Source organism: Dipodomys ordii, unplaced genomic scaffold (assembly GCF_000151885.1).
Source record: "Dipodomys ordii isolate 6190 unplaced genomic scaffold, Dord_2.0 Scaffold128, whole genome shotgun sequence".
In the NCBI taxonomy this organism is placed as follows: domain Eukaryota; kingdom Metazoa; phylum Chordata; class Mammalia; order Rodentia; family Heteromyidae; genus Dipodomys; species Dipodomys ordii.
Genome location: NW_012267344.1, coordinates 2,059,205 through 2,068,473, shown reverse-complemented (window position 1 = coordinate 2,068,473; position 9,269 = coordinate 2,059,205). Strand labels below are relative to the sequence as shown.

Here is a 9,269-nt window from a genome sequence, read left to right as displayed (position 1 = left end):
TGGATAAATGAATGGATGATGGGTCGGTGGGTGGATGGATGCATAGGTGGGTGGATGGGTGGGTGGGTGGAGGAAGGGATGAATGGAGGGATGCATGGATGCATGCAAGCATACATGATGGATGGATGGATGGATGCATGGGTGGGTAGGTGTAGGGATGGGTGGGTGGATGGGTGGATGGATGGATGGTGAGTTGGTGGGTGGATGGATGGGTGGATGGTGAATGATCTTCCCACTGAGATTCACAGGGCATGTAGCTGGGATAGTGGGTTAGGGCTGAGAGTTTCAATGGCGCCCCTCCTCATCCCCCAGTCCCCACATCCCTCTGTCTGTGTGGCGTAGGGGTCGCTGGGTCGCTGGTTTATTGGGGCTTTCGCGGGTCAGCCAGCCCAGGGTGGACCAGGGGCAACGGGGGTGAACACAGGAGCCACGCCGAGGGTTTTGCAGCCACAGAGGGGATTTAATGGGGGTTGGGGTCACACACACACGGGAGAGGGCGGGGCCTGGTCCCCCCCTGGTCCACCCAACGCGCGGCCACTGACCTGAGGCCCCGGGGGTGCGTGTGTGCTGGGGACGGACGCATGCGGGGCGAGATCAGAACCTAGAGGCCTTGGCGGGCGAGGCCCCCCGGCCCGGGCCCGAGCCCCGCAGGGGGCTCCTCCTCGCTGCAGGCTGCTGGGCTTTCTGCCTGGGCCGCTGCTTGGCTGCTGGTGGAGGTGGTGCTCGAACCTCTGGCCGAGGCCGTGGCTGACGCTCCGTCCTCGGAGGGGACCGCGGCTTGCTGGGTGCTCTGGCCACGGCGGGGGGCGAGGCTGGCCGGGGCTGGGGTCTCTGGGGGGACCTGGCACGGCGTCGGGTGCTGGGGAGCCAAAAGACACCACGGCCGTCCATGGGCCTAGCTACTTCAAGGAGGCTGAGGTCTGGAGGATCGCAGGTGGAGGCCAGCGCCGCGCGCGCAGGGAGGGAAAGGCTCCAAGAGGCTTGATGTCCAACAAACCATGGCCCAACACCCAGACATAGAGCTGGGGCTCGGAACCGGACAGCGAGAGAGCTCAGGGACAGCACGCAGGCCCTGAGTTCAAGCCCCAGCACGGACGTAAAATAGGCAAGAAAGGAAGGGAGGAAGGAAGGGACTGGGGGCTGCAGCCAGGGATTCCGTTCTTTTTCTTCTTTCTTTTTTTTTTTTTTGAATTTATTTCCTTTGCCCATCCTGGGACTTGAACTCAGAACCTGGACGCTGTCCCCGAGCTCCTTTTGCTCAAGGCTAAGCCTTGCCCTTAAGCCACAGGGCCACTTCCGGCTTTTTCTGTGTCTGTGGTGCTGAGGAATCGAATCCAGGGCTTCATGCATGCGAGGCGAGCGCTCTACCGCTGAGCCACCTTCCCAGCGCCTCACCCCAGTGAAGAACCCATCCAAGGAGGCGGGTCTGCACATGGGCCCCGCTGCAGCCTTGCGGAGCAGGCTAACAAGGGTGCTAGACAGGGCGGAGGGACGGGGGGGTGGGAAGGGGCTGGGGGCCGGTGCCTGGGCTCACCTGGTCTTCTGGCAGGCGCAGCAGATCCAATCCTCCTCCTTCTTCTGGTAGAAGCAGCCGCTCCTGCACAAGCTGTACTTGCGGTCCACGATCTCCCGCTTGGAGTTGAGGAAGGTGAAGGGTGGGCAGCAATGGATGCTGAAGTGCTCCGAGAACTTCTGGTTCTTGGAGAGGCGGGGCCCTTCCTTCGCCATCTTCTGGCTCATCTCACTGGGGAGGGGAGAGAGACAGAGACAGAGTCAGAGAGAGACAGAGACAGGGAAGGGGGGGGGAAACTGAGTCCAGCCCTCTCCCACAAACCCAAATTAATAATTCAGGATGGCATCTACAAGCAACGTTCTGGAAATCCCACCTTAGCCCTGTCCTGTGTGACAGAAACAAACGAAATCAAGCCTTTTAGGTACGTATATATGCATGATTTGCTTAGGTCGGTCGTGGGGCTTGAACTCAGGGCCTGGGCGCTCTCCCTGAGCCTCTCTGTGTTCTGTGCTGGTGCTCTACCACTTGAGCTACAGCGCCCCTTCTGGACTTTTGGGCTGGTTCATTGGAGATAAGAGCATTTCATGGGCTTTCCTGCCTTGGGCTGGCCTCGAACCGCGATCCTCCAGATCTCAGTCTCCTGAGTAGCTGGGATGACAGGCCTAAGTCCCCGGCTGCCAGCTCGCTATTTTATTTACTGCCTGAAAATCAGCACCAGGAAGACCAAGTTGTCTTCCATCTCCCGAGAGGACAGCCCAACAAAACGTACTCCCAAACTAAACACCAGTGGCTCCCACCCATCATCCCAGCCACTCAGGAGGCTGAGATCTGGAGGATCGCAGTTCAGGGGCAGGAAAGTCTGGGAGACTCTCAATCTCCAATGAAGCAGCAAAAAGTCAGAAGTGGCGCTGTGGCTCAAGTGGTAGAGAGCCAGCATTGAGTGCGAGGGAACAGTGCCCAAGCTCTGAGTTCAAGCACACACACACACACACACACATGTTTTAAACGTTGGCTGACTGACTATTTGACCATAACTACGGCCTCCCTCAGTTCAAACACAGGCGAGAGCTGGCAGGAGAGAGTCAGGTGTACCTGATTTTCCCTCCGTCGGCATAGGGAGATCAGCTCTTGGCCAGGAGTTTCCTGGGAGAGCATTGGCCTCTTGCCTTCCTGAAATCAAAGCAGCAGAACAGGTTCTGGTTAATCGCCTCCATGGCCAGGCTCACGCCAGTCAACCCAGCTACTCAGGAGGCTGAGATCCGGAGGATCGCCATTGGAGGCCAGCCCCGGGCAGGAAAATCTGTGAGATGCTTATCTCCAAGGAACCACCCGGAAAAAAATAAAAATAAAAACAGAAGTGGAGCCATGTTCAAATGGTAGAGCGCCAGCTTTGAGTCAAAGAAGGTCAGGGACAGAGGCCAGGCGGTCCCGATGGCTCACATCTGTCGCCCCAGCTACCCAGGAGATCTAGAGGACTGTGGTTCAAAGCCAGCCTCAGGAGCAGGAAAAGTCCTGTGAGATTCCTCTCCAAAGAACCAGCAAGACGAACCAAAAATAAATCAGAAGTGGCGCCGTGGCTCAAATGGTAGAGCACCAGCGCTGAGCACAGAAGCTCACGGTCTGCACACAGGCCCCAAGTTCAAGCCCCAGGGATGGGCACGAAAAATTTCAACCCAAACACAATCCTTCCTCCCATTTTCTTCCTCGTACTCAAGCCAAGCACCTGCCATTGCACCCCTAAAAAGTAAAATCTCCCCATGAGTTCCAAAGCAGGGAACGTGTTTCTTTGCAGATAGGAATTAGAAAAAAAAAAAAACATGTTTAATTTGGGGGCCACACGCTTCCAGCTAGCCAATTTCTGCCAGCGTGGAGCCCTGGCTGCTGGAAGATGAAAGACAAAATAATAATAACAACAATAATAATAATTATTATTAATAATAATAATGAAATTCAGGGGAGGGAATTTTCTTACCTCCCAATAGCTGCGTGGGTCTGTGTCTCTGTGGGTTGTCTGCGTGTCAAAGCCGGACCCCGATGCCCTGCAGAAGAAATATAAATACATGTATAAGGGACACATTTTTATATCTGAGTGTCTCTCCACACAAAGGGGGTGCCTTGTCCCGGGGTGCGCTCCACTCCCCCCTGCCCTTCCATGGAGATGCATCTCCCAACAAAAGCCGACACAGAGAAGACAAAGAGAAAAAGACACAACAACCCCACAGCGGGTCAACAAAGGCGGACAGAGAGCACAAAGAAAGAGAATGAAATCAATAAGCGAAACACAAAGGCCAAAGCCAGCCAGGGGAAACAAAGGAGCAACACACAGGCCCGCACAATACAAAAAGCCAAACAAACCCTGGGAGACAAAGACAGGACACAAAGGCCAAAGAATGTGGGAACAAAAGGGAAACTGAGTCACGGCCTTGCATACCTCCCCCCCCCACAGAGCCAAGCGTAACATCTCTACACACTTGATTTCACACGAAGCCTTGTCGAGTCTAGCTACCACCAAAACCAGATTGGGCCGGGATCTCTCTCCATGCCTTACCCTGGACACTCAGGAAGGAGGCTGGGATCCGGAGGATCGTGGTTGGAGGCCAGCCCGGGGCAAGAAAGGTGGTGAGAATCCCCATTTCGATGAATCCACCGGAAAACCAGAAGTGGAGGTGTGGCTCCAGTGGAAGAGTGCCCAGCCTTGAACGAATGAAACTCAGGGAGCAACACCCAGGCCCTGAGTTCAAGCCCCAGGACTGGTAAAAACAAAACAAAGCAGAAAGGAAAAAAAAAATAAAGACAGATAATAGGCCAGTGATTTTTCAAGGACAATAAAAGTTTGGCTGTATTAAAGATGAAAACTGACTCTTGTTATGCAAATGCCTCTCAAACCATTTTCTTTTTGCTTTGGCCAGTCCTGGGATTTGAACTCAGGGCCTGGACACTGTCCCTGAGCCTCTTTGTGCTCCAGGCTGGTGCTCTACCACTGGAGCCACAGTGCCACTTCTGGCTTTTGGGCTGATTCACTGGAGATAGAGAGTTTCATGGACTTTCCTGCCTTGGTCTGGCCTCGAACCGCGATCCTCCGGATCTCAGCCTCCCGAGGAAGCTGGGATGGCCGGCGTGAGCCGCTGGTGCCCGGCTCTGGCTCCGTTTTTCCTGACTGTAGGTGACATTCCCGTCTTATACTCCCCATGCTGGCTTTCTGGATACCTAGGGTACAGCCAGCATCTCCACCCGGGCTTTCAGGGCTGGACACGGGGACTCTGTACCAGCCGTGGAGCCCACAGCTTTTGCACACACAAAGCGCCTGTGTGTGCCCATGCCAGGCGCCCCGTACCTCCTTCTGCTTCCCTGCCCCAGGGAGGACCTGGGGAAGAATGAACACTGTGTTCCCCCAGGAAGGGACTGGATGGAGTCCAAGTCTCTCTTTCTCTCTGCGTGTGTGTCCATTTTGGGACTTGAACTCGGGGCCTGGGCGCTGTCCCTGAACCTCTTTTTGCTCTAGGCTGCTGCTCTACCACTTAAGCCACAGCACCACTTCTGACTTTTGGTGGTTCACTGGAGATCAGAGTCTCTCGGGACTTTCCTGCCCCAGCGCTGGCCTCCAACGACGATCCTCCGGATCTCAGCCTCCTCTGGAGTAGCTGGGATGGCCGGCATCACCGACCCCAGGATGCCGTGCCATTTCTAACAACTATTTTCACAGGAGTCTGAATGTCGTTAGCAACCGTGAATCTTGGTATAAAGGACTCCAGGGTCACCAAGAGCTAGTGGGTGTCATTTTCCTTCTCGGTCTTTCCATCACTTGTCCCAAGCCACCAGTGAGTCTTTCATTATAAGTGGATTTATTTGCACAGGGAGAATACATTCTAATATTGGATTTCCCACTCTTGGGAAATCCTCTATTCTCAGTGCGTTGAAGATTTTCCCTCACGTGACAGAATATGAATTAAATCAGCTTAGCTAAAAATGCAGACAGAGCAGGGCGCCAGTGGCTCACGTCTATCATCCCAGCTACTGCGGAGGCTGAGATCTGGAGGATTGCAGTTCAAAACCCAGCCTGGCGCAGGAAAGTCTCACCAAAAAGCTAGAAGTGGTATTGTGGCTCAAAGTGGTCAAGCACCAGCCTTGAGCACAAAAGAGGCTCAGGAACAGAACCAGGCCCTGAGTTCAAGTCCCAGAATTGGCTATAATAACAATAATAATAATAATAATAATAATAGTAATGAAATAAATAAATCCAAGCCAAACTCCAAGCTCACACCTGTCATCCTAGCTACTCAGGAAGCTGAGATCTGGAGGTTGGAGGTCTGAGGTTGGAGGTCAGCCGAGGCAGAAAAGTCCATGATACACTTAGCCCTCACAAGTCACCAAAAGTCCAGACAGGGAGTTGTGGCTCAAGCAGTAGAGCGCCAGCCTTCACTGAGCTTCTTCTATGGGGTCTTTTCATTGTCTTCTTCCCCCTGCTTTGTCTCAACCCCCCCAAACCAAAACAAAAAAGCAACCCCAAAACCAAAAACCCCACTAGCTCAGATCCAATTAGCGCCAATTAGAAGTTCCAGAGTCAGCCAGGACTAGTGACTCAACCTTTGTATTTTTCTCCCCTCTGTGAATCTGATAATACTGGTCCCCCCCAAATAGGTCCTACCGTGAAAAAGTGTCTCCATAGAGTGGGGTATTTGTTGTCAGTGTGGACAAAAAGAAATCCACTTGGATCAGTTGTTGACCAAAGTTTTTGGCCCAAAGGGGAGAAAATCAACTTCGCTGCGCGTGTTTGTGCATGCAGGTTTTCTTCGAGGGAATGAAATAGATGGTGTTTTGTAAAGTGAAATCCAATTATTCTTTCTCCCCGGAGTGAAATGGGCGGAATGGCACTCGTGTGGATGAATTATTGAACCGAGAAGCATACCTGCAAGATTTGGCAATCAAATCAGTAAAGTCTCCCAGACAGGAGTAGATAATGAACAAGTCAGGTTTTATTAGTTTGTGTGTGTGTGTGTGTGTGTGTGTGTTTGGCCCTGAGGTTTGATCTTAGGGTCTGGGCGCTCTACCTCTTGAGCCACAGCCCTGTGGCCAGCTCTTTTGCTGCTTGGTTGGCTGTAAGAATCTCACAGATTCTTTCTCCGGGCTGGGCTGGCTCTGAACCGCAATCCTCCTGTTTCAGCCTCCTGAGTTATTGCTTGGATGGCAGGCATGAGCTGCCAGCCCCTTGCGTTCACCACTGCAATTCCTTTTTAGAAATGTGGCTTCTCCTCCGTGGCTGGCCATTGGTTTTTCTGAAATGACTTGAGGTGAAATCGAAGTCCTATCAAAGCAATATATGCACCGGGCACCGGCGGTTCATGCCTGTCATCCCAGCTAACTCAAGGAGGCTGAGATCTAGAGGATCACGGTTTGAGGCCAGCCTGGGGCAGGAAAGGCCTGTGAGATTCTTTATCTCCAAGTAACCAGCAAAAAGTAGGAAGCAGAGCTGTGGCTCAAAGTGGTCGAGCACCAGTCTTGAGCTGAAAAGAGCCCAGGGACAAGTGCCCAGGCCCTGAGTTCAAGTCCCAGGACCGACCAAACAAAATATTAAAAAATTAAGAAAAAAAAAAAAAGGGTCTGAGAATGTGGCTTAGTGGTAGAGTGCTTGTTTTGCGTGCAAGAGGCCCTGGGTTCAATTCCCTGGTACTACATAGGCAAAAAAAAAAGTAAATTAATTAACTAAATTAATAGAAAAAAATAAATTAATAGAAAAAAACATTAAAAAATAAAAGCAAAAGAGTGATATATGCAAGAGGCAACAGGAAAAAACAAAAGTAGCTGCACAAAATCACGAAGCAGTGAAGTGTTCTTCATCCAAAAATCCACTCCCCCGAAATAACTGCTCTGAAATGTTCCTGCAGAGAGAGGCCAGGCTTATGTAAAGAATATAAATACATTGGGCAGATGGAATAATTTTAATATCCATAACGGTTTCGCAACCTGTTCCTCTGGCTTCCCCCTGTGTCTCCAACAATCTCCTGTTACTAAAACCCATGCAGTGAAGAGACTCAAACTTGGGGAGACCTGGGCAGCAGAGAGGGCTCCCATCCATCGCCCAGCTGCTCAGGAGGCTGAGCTCTGAGGATCGTGGGTCGAAGCCAGCCTAGGCAGGAAAGTCTGAGAGACTCTGATCTCCAATGACCCAGCAAAAAGCTGGAAGGGCAGCTGTGGTTCAAGTGGTAGAACGCCAGCCTCAAGCAAAAGCAGCTCAGCGACAGAGTCCAGGCCCTAAGTTCAAGCCTCAGAAGTGGCAAAACGAAAACAAAATTAAAAACAACCTGCTATTCTTCAGTGGCCACGCTGAACAAGACTACCTAAGCCAGAACACAGTCATTTACCTGACTACGAATGACAATCACTCTGTGCATCACCTTAATACCAGCAATAGCATCCGATTATTTAAAAAAAAACTACCCATAGGAACCAGTACCAAAAAGTCATTTATTATTATTATTATTATTTATTTTTAGTCCGGTCATGGGGCCTGAACTCTGGGCCTGGGCGCTGTCCCTCAGCTCTTCAGCTCAAGGCTAGCGCTCTACCACTTGAGCTACAGCACCACTCCGGCTTTTTTCTTTTTGCTTATATGGTGCTGAGGAATCGAACCCAGGGCCTCAGGCATGCAAGGCAAGCGCTCTACCACTGAGCCACCTTCCCAGCCCAAGCCATCTATTATTAATTTACTGTTTTAGCCATATGCTACGGGCGCAGACCTCTCATCCTAAGTATTCAAGTGGCTGAGATCTGGGAATGGTGGTTCAAAGCCAGCCTTGGGCAGGAAAGTCTGTGTGACTCCAATGCCCCCCCCCCAAAGCAGCCAGATGTGGCGCTGTGGCTCAAATGGTAAAGCACCAGCTTTGGCTAGGGGTTGGGGGGGGGGTAGAGTGGAAAGCACAGAGCTAATGGCCCTGAGTTCAAGACCCAGGATGGGCATAAAAATGAGTAATTAATTATGTATATATTATTTTATATTATGTAATATATTACATATTACATATTTATACTTATATATTATACTCTATATTCTACATACACTATATATTCTATATATGGTCTATCTACATAGTTAATATATATGCAAAGAATGTCAAATATGTTATATACCATGTTAAATATCTAATCTATATTCTATAATACATGTATTCGATATATAATATATAATTTGTACCATATTATATATTATATAATTACGTATTATGCTAAATAATATATTCTAATACGGTAATATGTACTATATTATAGAATTATATTAGATGTTAATGTAATGATATGTATATAATACATTACCCATAATTATATAACATAATTACATAATACATATTATATAATATAGAATTGCCTTAACGAACTATAATTAACATTAAATGATGATCAACTATAAGTCATCATAACAACTATAGAATTAATGGGTGGCTTGAGGAGGTGGGATTCGGGGGTTCCAGCCATCACTCAGGGCCTGGGATTTGGGGACCCTTGACCCAGGCAGAGGTCAGCGCTCCAAGGGTCGGAGAGGCAAACACTGGAGGCCCGCCTACATAGAAGACCCCGCCCCTTCCACAGGCCCCTCCCTCAAACTCTCCGCCCCGCCCCCGCGCAGATAACCACGCCCACTTCGGAACGCCCCGCCCCCAAACGCCCCCAGTTGCCACGCCCCTTCAGATCGCCTAGGCCCACCCACGCCTTCCCCCTCTCACGCCCCGCCCTCTCCCACCGCTCCGCCCCCTCCCACCGCCCC

The 9,269-nt window shown here is 50.9% G+C and overlaps 1 protein-coding gene across 1 annotated transcript in view; it reads right to left on the bottom strand.

Annotated features, from left to right (window-relative positions):
- Positions 1-1,740, bottom strand: part of Mobp (myelin-associated oligodendrocyte basic protein) — a 4,153-nt gene extending 2,413 nt beyond the window's left edge. Inside the window, exon 1 of the mRNA XM_013030288.1 lies at positions 1,535-1,740. Within this exon, the coding sequence (XP_012885742.1) occupies positions 1,535-1,740 (206 nt within the window). The remainder of the gene's footprint in view (positions 1-1,534) is intronic.
- Positions 1,741-9,269: the final 7,529 nt, after the last annotated feature.